Source organism: Gekko japonicus, unplaced genomic scaffold (assembly GCF_001447785.1).
Source record: "Gekko japonicus isolate JY-2015 unplaced genomic scaffold, Gekko_japonicus_V1.1 scaffold247, whole genome shotgun sequence".
NCBI classification, from domain to species: domain Eukaryota; kingdom Metazoa; phylum Chordata; class Lepidosauria; order Squamata; family Gekkonidae; genus Gekko; species Gekko japonicus.
In genome coordinates this window covers 1,112,610-1,129,563 of record NW_015166427.1, presented here as the reverse complement: position 1 = coordinate 1,129,563, position 16,954 = coordinate 1,112,610, and the positions used below count along the sequence as shown (strand labels likewise).

The window sequence follows — 16,954 nt, the reverse complement described above, 5'->3', positions numbered from 1 at the left end:
GACATGCATTGAGCTGTCACTAGGGCATCACATGCACATCTGAAGTGAACACCCACGGCTCTTACTTGTCTGACGTCATTGCTGCTGCCCCCCCCCTATTTTGATTTGGCATTTTTGGTAAGTATAGGACAGGTCTTGGTATTTTTCCCTTTTCAAAGGAAAGAAACCCGTCCTCCAACGTTAGCTAGATTTAGACAGGAAGCACGGATGCCTCTGTCTGGATGGCGACACCCCGACACCGAAGACGTGTCCGCCTGCCTGCCTGCTCTTTCTGCTGACGTTGCCTGTCATGGACCCGGACTCTGTTCATGACCACACCAAACCAGATCACATAGGGGTCACCAACGCATGGACTTGGACATTCTTTTGCACCTGCCTGGCATGATGACGTTTCACTTCCATGCCAGCGCCTTGGAGTGGCACCCGCCACGTGGACTCAATGTTTTGTTGTCGTGGCAGGCCGAACTTTTAGTTCTGCCGCCGCGAAAGGGGGGACTGTAACGATATGAGCTTATGTTTGTATTTCTGTATAGTGGTGATGCTGCTTATGTGTGTCTCTAGCATGAATACCTATGCATTGTGTATTCAGGGATTGCTGTATGTTGTGTGTTGCTTTGTTCTGCATCTCATGCTTGCCTAGAAATAGGCTGGCCTGGGCCTGCCGTTGCACATACGGACCATGTGCGTCCCTGGAATGTATCCCATGACTCTTTGGGATGGAGAAGACACCGCGCCATTGCACCCACTTGGAGAGCTATGGAAAATCCCCAGCGAACCCCGGCATTCTTGGAATGGAAAGAGCAAGTGACCCTACTCCCTTAATCTGGTTTGGAGATCTAAAGACAATAGCGTTTATGGCTTTGGAGCAGGAACCAGATCTGCAAATCAAGAGGTGTCCATGGGAACGGAAGATTCACACCTTGCCAAAAGGCACCTTTGATGTAGGAGTAGGATCTGCATATTGCCACCACCCCTTAGGAGAGCGTCATCCCCTCGTCATCCCCTCGTCACCCCCTCTTCATCCAGTAGTGATAGTTTAGAGGACGGGTTTGATAGTTTATGGCTGGATAGCCCATGCCCCAAAAAGAGTTTATTTAAGGAGAAACTCTCCTTTGTCTCTCTGGTTAACCCACCCTTCCCATAGCAGTGCACTAAGGTGCTACAAGTGACTCTACTACTTAAGTTCTCCGGAGTCGCGACCCAGAGAGCTCACACGTGGTTTGGCTGGTCCTACCTGTGTGCCTTGGAGTTCACAAGCTGCTGTTTTCGGCTGCCCAGCGTTCCAAGGAGGAGAGTTCTTCCTCAGCTGGACCTCAGATGAGTATAGCCGTGCCCCATTGTGTCTTCCCCATTTTGATGCTTTTGTTATTTTCTATGCTGTAATTGTTCTGATGTACTTTTGTAACTAAGGAGCTTGTATGAAATTGTATGATTCCGATTTTGTATGCCTGATGAAAAACCTTTAGTAAAGACAACATTTATTTAAGGACTAGCGTGTTGTCTCACTTCCTGGGATATAGCGAGCGTCTCATTGGCCATCTGACCTCTGTATAGACTGGTATAGAACTTACGCACAGCCACAAACACCCAAACTTCCTTGGTAGATAACTTGGATTGGGTCTCCAGGAATTTCCTGGAGAAGTTGGCATAACAAGGAGGCTGACAAAAGTGGTTGCTTAATATCTGTTTGTACCTTCATAGCTGGAATTGGATTTGAACAGGAGACCTACCAGCTCATAACCACTGTCCTATATTGTATCAGTATGTATTATCCTTTGATTGCAAATTTGGCACTGTTATTCTTGGCTGTATTTTATCTTGAACAGATGTTTGACATTAAGTGCAAGCTATGTTCAGTACCAGACAGGATTAAAAACATGGTTTCATTTCTGGATTTTCAGTGGAGTCCACATGCATGTCGAAAAACTAACAAAAGTATAAATTGTGAGCCATGTGCAGGGCACACATCAGATTTTGAAAGACCCAGAGAAAAGGCACTTAGGTGGGAGGCTAGAGAGATAAGATTTCCTGAGAGTAACTTACAGTGCAATCCTAAACATAGTTACAGCCTTACAAATCCATGGAAGTGAGTGGGCTTAGATGGATGTAACTCTGTGATGTTGGTGACTGAATTATGAAGATATAAATTTTCATTGTCTGTGGAGCCTTTAGGATAGGATCAAGCAAAAAAAAAGTATATATCCTACCCTCTAGGATAAATAATGGCTTTTATACATCTGCTGATTTTTATCTGCTTCTGTTTAATTTCTTTCTTTTTTTATTCTGATGCTGAAAAATTGTGTGTCTTTATTCGTTTCTGAACTTTGCAACTCTTCTTATAAAATTGCCAACTCCCAACTTGGGGGATTCCTGGGGATTTGGGGGCGGTGCCAGAGTTTGGGGAAGGAATTCAGCGAGTGTGTGATATTGCAAAAGTCCGCCCTCCAAAGTTGGTATTTTCTCCGAGGGGACCGATTTCTCTAATTCTGGCAGAACTTCAGGTCCCACCTGGAGGTTGGTAACCTTAGCTTAGAACTGTTGATCATTGTGAGGATTAACAGGGAATTTGGAAGAACATTCCGGGAGGGAAGATGTACATACAGATGATCTCCATGTTTTGCTTCTGCCCCAGTCTGTTCTTTTTAAGCAATAAGATTCCACTGTTTCTAAAGATGGAAAGAGCTGCTGAGAGGCTTTAAATATTGTGTGGTGTTGTAATGCATAGAATCAAATAGGCCTTGGCTGGTGGGAATTTATTTATTTCAAATTTTTACCCTGCCCTCCTGGCCGAAGCTGGCTCAGGGTGGCTCACATAAAAGCAAATGATTTCAATAAAACATAGGTATAGTGCTAGTAGTTCTTAATCATCATATAGCAGTTTCAGCCAGTGTAGACTGTTCTCCGCTTGCAGTCAGCTCTCGGTGTTAGTTGGATTTCCCTGCAGGGTTCACTTGTTCTTTAAGGCTGTCGATGGCAATTTTCAGGATCCAGAGCCCCCTCCCATTTAATCAACCAATGTTCTCCATTGGTGATGTTCTTCATTGGTGGCGGTGGCTCCCAAAAGCCTGGTGGAAGAGCTCCGTTTTACAGGCCCTGCAGAATTGCAAAAGTTCCTGTAGGGCCCTGGTCTCCTCTGGGAGCTCATTCCACCAGGCTGGGACTGCCATCGAAAAGGCCCTGGCCCTGGTTGTCAACAGCCTAGCGTCCTTAGGACCCGGGAGGGCCAGCTGGTTCTGAGCCCCCGACTGCAGTGCTCTCTGGGAAACATATGGGGAAAGGTGGTCCCTTAGGTATGTAGGTCCCTGACCATATAGGGCTTTAAAGGTAAGAACCAGCACCTTGAAACGAATCTGGTATGCTATTGGCAGCCAGTGCAATGCCTCCAGCACGAGCTGTATGTGCTCCCACCTAGAGAGCCCCATCAACAGCCTGGCTGCGGCATTTTGCACCAGCTGCAGCTTCCGGAGTTGAGACGAGGGCAGCCCCATGTAGAGAGCATTACAGTAGTCCAGTCTCGAGGTGAGCATTGCATAGATCACTGTCAGCAGGACATTCCGTTCGAGGAAGGGAACCAACTGCCTGATCAGCCACAGATGGTAAAAGGCTGATTTGGCAGTGGCTGCTACCTGGGCCTCCATAGTTAAGGTGGCATCCAGGAGCACTCCCAAACTCCTAACCTCTGGCACTGGCACCAGAAGTGTCCCATCAAAGGTCGGGAGTGGGATCCGTAACCCCGGTCTGCTCTGACTCAGGCACAGGACCTCCGTCTTCGTCGAATTCAGTTTCAGTCGGCTCAGCCTAAGCCAACCAACCACGGCCTGTAAAGCCAGATCTTCCGGTTTGGAGTCGGACTGACCACCCAACAGCAGATAGAGCCTGTCCTGATAATCTCAAAGAGCCTTCCTTGAACAAAGCATATTTATTTATTTAATTTGTACACTGCCTTTCTCCCCAATGGCGACCCAAAGCGGCTTACAGCATTCTCCTCTCTTCCATTTTACCCACACAACAGCCCTATGAGGTAGGTTAAGCTGAGAGAATGTGACTGGCCCAAGTGAGCTTCCATGGCTATGGTTTCCAGTTCCGGGTTCGGAAATACCTGGAGATTTTGGCAATGGAGCCCGAGGAGGACAGAGTTTGGGGAGGGGAAGGACTTCAATGGAATATAATGCCATAGAGTCCAACTTCCAAAGCGGCCATTTTCTCCAGGTGAACTGATCTCTGTTGCCTGGAGATTCAGTTGTTATAGTGGGGGGTCTCGAGCTACCACCTGGAGGTTGGCAACTGTATCTGTGGCACAAATGGGGATTTGAACCTGGGTTTCCCAGGTACTAGTCCAACATTTTCAACCACTACGCCACACTGGTTGAAAGCGACAGACTTGCTGGTCTGAGCACTGGCCCATATAATTATATAGGTATACTAATTTTCAATGTAGTCGCTTCACATGTCCAGCTGCTATTGATCCAGGGATGAGATCAAGTGGACCAACATGAACAAGTGAACCATCTTTGTTCCTTAAAACTGGAAGCACTGATGATTCCAACAGTGGCAAGGGAGTGGTCGGGGCAGACCTGATACTTAGAAGGTTTTTTTCTTCTCAGTAGAAAATATGATGTCTTCCAGCATGACTCAGCCACCAAGGTTTAGCATTTTAAAGTCCTATTGATTTTAATGGGAGTGAAAAGGTGAGTGTAAATATAGATTTCAAGGGGAGATAAGTGTTTCTCTCTGGCTGGATAGCATGCCCAGAATGTCTTTGGCCAAGGATGATCAAAAGCATCACAGCTGTATTTACAACTGTCTCTTGCAAATTTTTTCAGTATATTTCTAATATTTTTGTCTCTTAACAGTGCAATGTTAACCAAGCTATAAATATAGTAGTAGTTCCCCGTCTTTTCTAACAAGGATGTTTGCCAGCCAAGATAATGAGGTCAGTTCTAATAATGGAAATATTTATGTATAAATGGCTATCTAAATGTTTATTAATACATTAGAGAACAAGGAAGGAATGTAATGGTGGTGAGGGAGAAGGGAGTGGAGGATTAAGAGGTTATAAAATGTCTTTGGTTTGTGTTGGTGGACTTGCATAGTCTAGACATAAATACCATTGAAAATACAACTTAAGTTTAGATCATAACAACTGTTACTATTTTGATTGAGCTATAAATCTAGAGAAATTTCTTCAGAAGACTTCAGCATTGCATTTTCTTACAAAGGTTTTGCTAAAAGTTCACACTTGGGTACGCTGCTAGTAGAAAAATAACGCAGTTTGTCTGAATATTTTGCATTAATGTAGATGTATGCATGAAGGTCCCAAGGGTGTTCAAGGATTTTCAGGGTCTGTAGTACTAGGAGTATTGCCAGGTTGGAAAATGTCACTGATTTGATGATGGCAGATTCTCTCTCTTCTGTAGTTATTTGCAAGTAACTCAGTTCAAAATATAGCCCCCAAGTACAGGAGAGGTTTCCATTAGAAGTAAGCATCCTATAGCGGCTTGTGTAACATTAGAAGTTAAATGCACAGCAAATACACTGTGTGGGTTTGCTCCAGTTCCTCTCTACCCCCCCTCCACAAATTTTACTCTGGGGTTTACTGAACAAAGTTAGAGTCCACTGGCACCTTTGAGGCCAACAAAGTTTTATTCAAGGTGTGAGCTTTCGCGTGCACGCACACTTTGTCAGACAATGAAATGGAATTACAGATCATAGTTTTGTATATAACTGTGTCGGTCTTAAAGTTACACTGGAATCTTAACTTTGTTCTGTCGCTTCAGACCAGCATAGGTGCCCACCTTGATCTGGGTTTACTGTCAAGGTCTAGCCTTAATCATTGGGGTTTATGGGTTGCTTACGTTTCAGCCGGTATGGAGTTAACTGTCGTTGTTAAGCAGGATGTTAGGTAGTGTAACCTGTAACCACTTAGAGATGAGTTTGTGCAGAAAAGTTTGTGGGAGTTGTTTTTCTAATTAAGTGACCTGTAACCTTTCTATTGGTCAGTCAACATCTTGTTTGTAGGAAATGCTTTGATCTTGAAGGCATGTATTCACAAGTTTTATTGCAGATCTTCCGCTCTTTGTCCTGAGCAAGAAGAAGGAGAAGAAGTAGCCATTATTCTGTTTTTAGCCATGTAACTGTTAAGATGCAAGTTTAGAGGCTAGGAGAGAGGCGTCAAAGTCATTTGTTATGAGGGCTGGATCTGACATAAATGCCACTTTGTCAGGCTGGACCATGTGTGCCATGAAATGTAGCACAAGGTCCCGGAGATATAAACTTCATAATGATGATTTCAGATGCCAAATGACAATAGCAGGCTTAATCGGATTAGGTGTGATATGCAGATGGCTGGATAGCATGCCCAGAATGTCTTTGGCCAAGGATGATCAAAAGCATCACAGCTGTATTTACAACTGTCTCTTGCAAATTTTTTCAGTATATTTCTAATATTTTTGTCTCTTAACAGTGCAATGTTAACCAAGCTATAAATATAGTAGTAGTTCCCCGTCTTTTCTAACAAGGATGTTTGCCAGCCAAGATAATGAGGTCAGTTCTAATAATGGAAATATTTATGTATAAATGGCTATCTAAATGTTTATTAATACATTAGAGAACAAGGAATTATAAATATAGTAGTAGTTCCCCGTCTTTTCTAACAAGGATGTTTGCCAGCCAAGATAATGAGGTCAGTTCTAATAATGGAAATATTTATGTATAAATGGCTATCTAAATGTTTATTAATACATTAGAGAACAAGGAAGGAATGTAATGGTGGTGAGGGAGAAGGGAGTGGAGGATTAAGAGGTTATAAAATGTCTTTGGTTTGTGTTGGTGGACTTGCATAGTCTAGACATAAATACCATTGAAAATACAACTTAAGTTTAGATCATAACAACTGTTACTATTTTGATTGAGCTATAAATCTAGAGAAGTTTCTTCAGAAGACTTCAGCATTGCATTTTCTTACAAAGGTTTTGCTAAAAGTTCACACTTGGGTACACTGCTAGTAGAAAAATAACGCAGTTTGTCTGAATATTTTGCATTAATGTAGATGTATGCATGAAGGTCCCAAGGGTGTTCAAGGATTTTCAGGGTCTGTAGTACTAGGAGTATTGCCAGGTTGGAAAATGTCACTGATTTGATGATGGCAGATTCTCTCTCTTCTGTAGTTATTTGCAAGTAACTCAGTTCAAAATATAGCCCCCAAGTACAGGAGAGGTTTCCATTAGAAGTAAGCATCCTATAGCGGCTTGTGTAACATTAGAAGTTAAATGCACAGCAAATACACTGTGTGGGTTTGCTCCAGTTCCTCTCTACCCCCCCTCCACAAATTTTACTCTGGGGTTTACTGAACAAAGTTAGAGTCCACTGGCACCTTTGAGACCAACAAAGTTTTATTCAAGGTGTGAGCTTTCGCGTGCATGCACACTTTGTCAGACAATGAAATGGAATTACAGATCATAGTTTTGTATATAACTGTGTCGGTCTTAAAGTTACACTGGAATCTTAACTTTGTTCTGTCGCTTCAGACCAGCATGGGTGCCCACCTTGATCTGGGTTTACTGTCAAGGTCTAGCCTTAATCATTGGGGTTTATGGGTTGCTTACATTTCAGCCAGTATGGAGTTAACTGTCGTTGTTAAGCAGGATGTTAGGTAGTGTAACCTGTAACCACTTAGAGATGAGTTTGTGCAGAAAAGTTTGTGGGAGGTGTTTTTCTAATTAAGTGACCTGTAACCTTTCTATTGGTCAGTCAACATCTTGTTTGTAGGAAATGCTTTGATCTTGAAGGCATGTATTCACAAGTTTTATTGCAGATCTTCCGCTCTTTGTCCTGAGCAAGAAGAAGGAGAAGAAGTAGCCATTATTCTGTTTTTAGCCATGTAACTGTTAAGATGCAAGTTTAGAGGCTAGGAGAGAGGCGTCAAAGTCATTTGTTATGAGGGCTGGATCTGACATAAATGCCACTTTGTCAGGCTGGACCATGTGTGCCATGAAATGTAGCACAAGGTCCCGGAGATATAAACTTCATAATGATGATTTCAGATGCCAAATGACAATAGCAGGCTTAATCGGATTAGGTGTGATATGCAGAGGGGTAGTAGGATCAGCATTGGTTATGAGACAGGAGACCTAGGTCTCAGTTTAATACAGGAGGATTCAGTCCAGGAGGATGCAAAGAATAAATGGAAATGTCTGAAAAAGTGAGCAGTGACTCATAAAAGCACATACCCTACCACAATTTTGTTAGTCTTTAAAGTTGCTACTGGACTCTTACTTTTTCTATTGCTATTAGAAACCACAGCATTCAAAAACCAGTGGGGGGACATTTTAACCTTCCAGGACATTCAGTTGCTGACCCAAGAGTAGCAGTTCTCTTACACAGGAATTTTAAAGGGAGATTAGAGAGACTGCTGAGTTGCAACTGATAATGAAGCTCAAGGCAATGCATCCTCCTGGACTGAACTGAAACCTAGGTTTCTTCTGTCATTACCAATGCCTGCTATTGTCATTTGGCATCTGAAATCACTTCAGTCTCCAATATATAAAGACAGATGGACTCACATTCTATCTGTATCTGAAGAAGCGAGCAGTGGCTCATGAAAGCTCATGTCTTAATAAAGAATGCAAGCTGTGCTGTTAGGTTTCTTCCCCCCTCATCTATTAGAACTGGAAAGGGGGATTTCTCCAAGTGCTATGGGACGGACGGTCGGTCTCTGTCTCTCTCTCTCTGGTGTGCTCTGTCTATCTCTTTCCCCCTCTTGAGTTCTCCCCCCCCCAAGAAGTATGCAGGCACACAAAAGCTTATACCTGGAATAAAATGTTATTGGTCTTTTCCTCTGCGAAGCAGGAAATAGGAGAGACTGGGCAAAAATAGCTGCAATGCAGGGAACAGGAAGCAGAAGCAGCAGAGAGCCAGTTGCTCACAGGCCTGACAGGAGCCCTGCAGGAGCCAGATCCGACCCACAGGCCATATGTTTGTGACCCCTTTTTGTTTCTTTTATTCAGAGTTTCCTTCCCTTTTGTTTTTTCAGTAAACTTAGAATTGTTTTTTCTTTATAAAATTAAGCATAGTATCTGGCTCTTGTCTTTGCACTCAACAGCCTTTATTTAAAAGTAAAAATCCCAACAGGATTCCATTTTTTCTCTCTCTGGCTATTTCGTTCCTCCTCCCTCCTCAGAGGAGGAGAAGGAGGGGGAAGAGCTCTCAGCCAATTGAGGGAAGGGAGGCTTGGCTTTCTTTCCTCTGCGAAGCAGGAAATAGGAGAGACTGGGCAAAAAATAGCTGCAATGCAGGGAACAGGAAGCAGAAGCAGCAGAGAGCCAGTTGCTCACAGGCCTGACAGGAGCCCTGCAGGAGCCAGATCCGACCCACAGGCCATATGTTTGTGACCCCTTTTTGTTTCTTTTATTCAGAGTTTCCTTCCCTTTTGTTTTTTCAGTAAACTTAGAATTGTTTTTTCTTTATAAAATTAAGCATAGTATCTGGCTCTTGTCTTTGCACTCAACAGCCTTTATTTAAAAGTAAAAATCCCAACATTAGTCCTTATGGACAGCTGCACAGCTTGGAAGGGAGGAGGACTGTTTTATTGCTGTCCATTGCTGCAGCTCTTTCTGACCCCTTGGACAAATAGCCATTCAGGTTGGGGGAGGCTGTAGTGAGATGAGGGACTGGGAGTTGAAATCTCTTCTCTTTCTGCATGTATAGCTCCACTGAGGATAGAGGGCAGTATTTTCCCTTATTCCTCACTGCTTCAAGCCTGTCGACCTTCACAGATGTTCCCTGTGCAGATCCTGAAACCCTGTGTATAGAAATATTGATTTCTAAATGTCTCCTGCATTCTCCTGTTCTGTCTTTTGGTAACAGGCTGTGCCTTATTTCCTGTTACAAGCCAAATGGTAGGCCCCATGGCCTCAATTGCATGCCATAAACCCACATTCTTCACACTTCCATGCTGGAAGCTAGGCCAGCATGCCAGAAGCTCACGTAGCCGATGGAGAAGCTGGAGCTGGGGGGCCATGTGACTGCAGACGTGGTTTCCAATTCCAAACTTCCAGCCTATCCCCAGTTGTACCCATGACAACTAACAAATTGGACACACCTATGTCCACTCCAATTGGCTGGTGGCCACAGCTGATTGTGACTGAAATTGGACTATTATCTGTTCAGACCGAATGAGAGAGACTCTCTCTCTGTCCCTTGCTCTTGTTCTGCTCTTGCTTCTGTTGTTGCCTGTTTATTGCACATGGACATGTGGTCTGTTGGAGAACAAAAGGATTGCTTTGTGCCTTAGAGCACATGGAGGGCAAGGATGGGATTCCTCTTTAAAATCCCTTGGTACCTAATTGACTGTATACCTTGGATATGATTTGGACTGATGCTATCCTGACTGGGTAAATATGAACCATTACTGTTTAGTTAAGGCAAACCGCCTTAGGCTTGTTATTTTATAAACTCTATAGTCTGTTGCTAAGTTCTGTCCTGAATAAAAACTTATTCTTGTTTCTTACTGGTCTCTGATGTTGTAACTGGGATTCCAAGTCTATTTCCTGTGCCTACCTGGCCACACGCTACCATTGAACTAGAGTTAATGATGTATTAAGTCCCAGATGCCAGCTGAGAGATCTGAGTTTCTGCTCTGAGCTGGAGGGGACTATAGATTATTGTAGAGACTCTGGTGGCATATTGTTCTGAAATTCAGAGAGGGTAGCTTACCTCTCTGGGTTGTTGTACATGTACTGAAAAATATAGGCTTCCCCCTCATTCCTGGACAGGCTTGAGGGGCAGAATCCTATACACCCTGGAAGTGATCTTTCCAGCAGTTGGCGGGGAGCTGCAGCGATAGAGGGGAATGTGGGAAAACGCCATGTTCTTTCTGAGTACAGATAGTAGGACACTGCCCAGTGTATCCATTTAAAGTTTAATTGTGCTTATTGTGACATCTGAATGCAGCCCAAGTTTGTATCTGCTATTTTGGGCTGTGTTGATACCTGGCACATGGCGTGGATTATAGTTTTGTATAAACAAAGCTGGGTCTGCTGTCTTTTATTTTGCATTGTTATACAATCAGGTCATTGTTAATTCCTTTTGTTGTGAGTGTAACTAGAAAGCCTGCATTATTTTTTCCCTGTGATGAGTTTCGCTATCATAATGAGTGATTTCATTTTTAGCTTCTAAATGCTGTAGGTAGCATAAAAACCAATAGATGGGAATTGAATGTATGTTTGTATTGATTTGCGTTTTACAGTCCTGAAACAAATTTATTCCCACACAATACCTTCTTATAATGCCAGAGGTGGTAGCCTTGTTAAGTCCATTGTAACAAAATTAAGTGGGAGTGCAGTAGCACCCTAAAGACTTAACAGTATTTATTCTAGTATAAATCAGAGCTCACATCAATTACCTCTGATGAAGGAAGGTTTAATTTATGACAAGCTCTGGTGGAACCAATTTTGTTAGTCTTTAAGAGGCTGCTTGCCTCCTGTTTAACTATTCTTATATTATGCAATCCTTGCCTGTGTATTGGAAACACATTTATTCCAAACACACTGAAAGTCATTATATAGATACTGTTGACTTGTTATAGTTATAAGTAGTTTTCAGTCTGTAATGAATTCACACATGTTCCTTTGTCGATTGTTACGTACGAAGTTATAAAAATAAAGTTTAGAACAAAGGAAACACATAGGGGCCATACATAATGTCTGATTGTTTGGTCATTTGGGATGGGAATGGTTTTAGGAATAAAATACTTTGTACATGTGCTTAATTAGAAGTGTAATAAATGGTGCATGACCATGGCTGTAGCACTCGTGGAAGATTCGGGACAGGATTTAACAGAACCTGGCTGTCCTTTGGAACTAGGAACTGCAGCTTTTAGCTCATGCCCTTAATCACCATAAGCTGCTAGCCCTCATATGTAAGGAAAGAGATCGGCTGTGTTTTAAATCCTTCCTCTTTAGGGTTGCCAGGTCCTTTCAAGTCCCTGGTGGGGGACTTTGGAGGGTGTTACTGAAGGGGGCGGGGACTTCCCCTACATGATGACATCATGCAGAAGTGACATGATCACATTGGAGACCTGCGCCCCTTGCTTCTTGCCAAAATCACCTAAAGGGTCTCTTTAAACACTTTTGGCAAGAGGAGGGGGCCCCTGCACATGCCTGCACTCCCAAGCCATGAATTCACAGCTTGGAGAGCAGGCGCACAGCCCCCACTTCTTCCCAATGGCGTTCAAAGGGTCCGTTTAAATGCTGTTGTGAAGAAGGGGGAGGGAGGTATCTCACGCCTGCACTCCAAGCCGTGAATTCGCGGCTTGGTGTGTAGGTGTGCATGGCCACCCCTCTTCCTCCCTCCCTCCTGCAAGATTTAAAGGGCCAGCTGGAGGGCCCTTTAAATCTTGCAGTAAGAGTGGCTGGGTGGTTGCTTTTGGGGGCGGGGCTCCCCCTCCCCGCCGGCCAGCTGGCTGGTGGCGGGAAGAAGCGCCACATAAAGTATTTAAATAAATGAGTTTAAATGATATTAAGGCCTCACTAGATCTTACATAGAGAAGTATATAAGTAGCGTATTTTTTTCATTTGAAAAGCTGCCTCGGGAGGCTCTGGATTTAAACAGAGAAGCAATGTGGGTGTGTGCATGCACACTTCACACTGTCTTCACTGGCGATAGATCCAGGTGGGGCAGCCATGTTGGTCGGAAGCAGAAAAACAGATTTTGAGTCCAGTGGCACCTTTTAAGACCAACAAAGTTTTATTCAAGGTATGAGCTTCAAGGTATGAGATACTGGTCTTAAAGGTGCCGCTGGACTCGAACTTTGTCTTCAGTGGCCTTCTTCCCCAGACACAATCTCACTCCCCCGATGTTGTTTTGTTTTCCCTTAGTGGAGAAAGAAGAGCATCTACTTTCCCCACTGCTCCCAACTTGAGATCTTTTGGGAGGATCCCCCCCCCATTTTTTTAAATGTGAGAAAGTTACAGGTGTTTCCATTAACAGACATTTGCATGTATTTGTTTGGTCTTCAGAATTTTATGTTCTTTCAGGGCAACCCAAACCATGAATAATCCACAGTTATAAATAAATAAGGATTTAGGCTTGGATCCTTATTTCCTCATGCACTTCTTTTTGTCCACTGTGAGGGTGGTCTTCTGCTGTGGAGCATATTCTTCTCCATGCTAGGCACTTCAGGCATTTCCTTGGAAAACATTAGTTTTGTGCAGGAGCCTAAGCCTACAGGAAGCAGCTAAACGGCAGAGGATCACCTCTGAAGTGGATAAAAAGAAGTGCACACAAAACAAAGGCATAGGATCAAACCCTTAGTCTCGTGAAAAGGAGTCCAGTCTCGTGAAAAGGAGCCCAGTGTTGGAAAACACCTTTTCTGTCATTATTAGCTTCTTACATTTCATGACTCATATACACAGTTTGATATTTATAAACATGCTATAGTATATTTAAGGAGCTGCGGTGGCTCAAGTGGTTTATTTACAGTATATTTATTTATAGTATATTTACAGTTCTGAAGTCCTCATCTGCAGATGGATGTAGCATTTAATGCATGCCTTTGCTAAATTCTGGTTGCACAACCTTGAAGGGATGGGAAACGAAGTATAGGATTGTACTTCCATAATTTTATAGCAGACCTCTGCATCTTATTGCATGTGTAGTGTTTTTGCATAAGAATAATAATTTCTAAAAGATAAGCCCATGTTCGTTCTGAACAATATTATCATCTTGATCTTAACTAACATTTTCCAGTGGTAGGATGGAATTTACTCTTCCTGCCAAATTAATCTTTCTGGTATAAAATGAACAGGAACCTGTGTTTCTGGAAGCCTTCATAACGTGAAATGTCACATGCAGCAAGAGATTGTTTCCAACTCAGTTCTTGTTTGTTTTCCAAATGTAAATATAACTATTTAAGATTTGCAGATAATCGAAAGCCGCACCTGACTGCCTTCAGAGCAGTCCAGTTTACAGTCATAGAACTATTATGGATTCATAGAGTGTGAATTACAGGCTGATCTTATTAATATGAACCACAGAAATTGACTATTGGCACATACGAAAAACAGAATGTTGGGTTTGCAGCAAGGGAGCCCAGGCAAGCCCAGTCTTGTCAGATCTCAGAAGCTAAGCAGGGTTGACTCTGGAAAGTACTTGGATGGGAGACCTCCTTGGAATACCAGCAGTTGGAAGGTGGGAGCAGGCTTTATTCAGCCGCCTCTCTGAATATCCTCCAGGCCCCCAATAGGGGACAGTCCCCAGAGGTCACCATGACTTCCAAGTGCACACACAGTCAGTCACCAGAGTCGCCATGACTTCCAGGTGCGCACGCATGCAAGGACATATGAAAAAATACCCCAGAAAAGACTTTTAAAAAGCATGCAGCAAGGGTGATCTTTTAGTTAAATTTCAGCTTCCCTGTGCTTTATAACATGTGATTCAGGTTTCACTGCTTAACAAAACAATAAATAATGGGCTATCCTGCAAACATAGTTTATAGAATCTTGTTGTCAGAATCCTGGTGTAGTTTTCCAGCACCTTTGCCTTGAGTCTCCCTCCCCCACCCATGGAAGTACATACAATGGGCATGTATCCTACCCTAGTTTCCTCCAGTCTGAGGACGCCTCTGCCAACACAAGTGGTTGTTCCATGTGCAGAAGAATCACTTAAACTGGTGGAAGTCTCCTTATGCTGGAGGAAGGCTTCTGACTTTGCTCAGTGGTGCAATAGAATGTAAACTGTAAACTGCACTGTTGCCACCAGAGGTCATTTCGCGGGGGATCGCAGCTCCCCCGGGTGAGGTACGGGGGGCGGGGCACATGACGAAGCCCCGCCCCCTGCTTCCGGCTGCCTCGCTTCTGGCCCTCATTCAGCCAGGAGGAGGCAGGAGAAGAGGGAGGGTAAGTTGTTTCCTCCCAGCCTCTCCCCACCCCTGCCTGCCTGGGGCCAGGGAGGGCCTTTGCGGGGCTTCCTTGCACTCCCGCTGGCCTTGCAGGTCCACCGCCGGGCCCCTCATGGGGCTTGGCAGTGGAGCTGCAAGGCCGGCGGTGGCGGCCGGGACCATTGGGGGCGGGGTGTGTGCCTTATGACCCCCCGCAAGCTTGCTATTACCACTTCTTTGTACTGCACGTTTTCTGTTCTCTTTCTTATTTTGCTGCATTCTCACTGCAGCCACTATCTGTCAGTCATTGGGAACTAAAAGTCTTAGAAAATAATTTTGCTTTATTTCACTACTACATAAAGTGCTGTTTGGTTCTGTGGCTCACTTTTAAGGCTGGTCTTGTGCTCCAGGCTGCTAGAAAGAAGCAGTCAGAGTTAGGGTAAGCTTTAAGTATTTGTCAGGACCTAACTATTGCTTCAAGGTCTGTCCTAAATTCCATTAAAAGTAACTCCTGTTTATGAATATTAATTCCACAGCTGTAGCAAGCAACTTTGGAATATTCGGGAATGAGGAGGGCGAGAGGAGATGCTTTCCCCTTCTCTTTAAGGAAAGGCCTAGTGTCACTCTCAGTAGCCATTTTAATAAATGCAGTTGCAGATAAAATGTATATTTCCAATAAAACTCTTTCCTTTTGTTTCTCCTACAGGACTATTTTTACCCGAAATACTTGGGTGAGTTGCAGTTAACACCTTTTCAATGTTTGGTGGTGCTGGCTTTTTTGTATGTTGTTAGGCCCTGCTATATGGCAGCATAGCTCTTTTTAAATCTAACCGTATTGCTTCTTGTGGTTTAAAAAAAAGTGCAATTTTTAATACACTAGCAGTGGTTCAGAATGGTGTGAAAGCATGTAGCGAAGCATGTTTGATCTCTGTTTTCACCAAATGCTGAACTGTAAAGTCCAATCCAGAGAAGAGCTGGTAATTCTCAGGGCTTTTTTCTGTGTGTGGTGGTACTTGCCAGGTACTGAGTATCAGCACCGTTTTGCAGCACTCTCCCAAGTCCTGAGGGGAAGACTGGTGGAAATCATTGCAACCTTTTTAAACAAGAAAAACACTGGTTATTCTTGATTAGCAAACACCATTTGTTTGTAGGCCGGGTGAGCAAGCACCCGCCTCTCCACCAGTTGATCAATGTTGGTATTCAAGACTACTTGACTGGATTTTAGATGGCACTTCCAGGCCCAGGAAATGTTGCAGGAACATTCCCCCCTGGTACATAAGAGTATTTCCATGCTGATGTTTTATTTGGTTCCCTAAGATATTCCATCTCTTGTAGCGATATGTTACAGTACTTTCACTTGAATACCCCTAAACGCTAATACCCATATACATCTGGTCACTGAAAATGTGTGACTTATTATTGTCCTAGTGTACTTGCGTTAAGCACGTAAACACGACAGTCCTGACAAAACTCATATATGCTGCCCTGACCTGGATAGCCCAGGCAAGCCCGATCTCATCAGATCTTGGAACCTAAGCAGGGCTGACCCTGGCAAGTACTTGGAAGGGCGACCTCCAAGGAATACCAGGGCCAGGATGCAGAGGCAGGTAATATCAAGCCACTTCTCTGTAATGTCCTAGCCCCACTAGGGGTTGCCAATAGTCACCGTGACTTCCAGGCTCATAACCACACACACAAAATACAAAAAAAGTCATATATGCTTTCTTTTTTAAAAAACACTATATTTTTATTTTTCAAGGAACAAATAATAAGATGGGGGGGCATGACCATGTCAACAAGTTAACCAAAAGGTCAAGGAACAAATAATAAGATGGGGGGGCACCATGACCATGTCAACAAGTTAGCCAAATGGGAGACTAAAAGTGCCATCTTAAGTCAAAGGACTTAAGTAACTATGCATTGTGTGCCCACTGACTTCAATAGAACTGGAAGGGTTTAACTCTGCTCAGAAGGGCACTGCAAGTAACTAAGTATATCCTTTAAATATCTTGAGTCAGCTCCTCAGAATCTTGTTCTTCTCAGTTAGCTACAATAATATCTAGGTATTAATATCCTTTT

At 43.6% G+C, this 16,954-nt stretch overlaps 1 protein-coding gene across 1 annotated transcript in view; it reads left to right on the top strand.

The window, feature by feature from the left end:
- The window catches only part of GAS6 (growth arrest specific 6), a 66,835-nt gene that overhangs the window by 13,808 nt on the left and 36,073 nt on the right, over window positions 1-16,954 (top strand). The window contains exon 3 of the mRNA XM_015411758.1: window positions 15,582-15,606. Within this exon, the coding sequence (XP_015267244.1) occupies window positions 15,582-15,606 (25 nt within the window). The remainder of the gene's footprint in view (window positions 1-15,581; window positions 15,607-16,954) is intronic.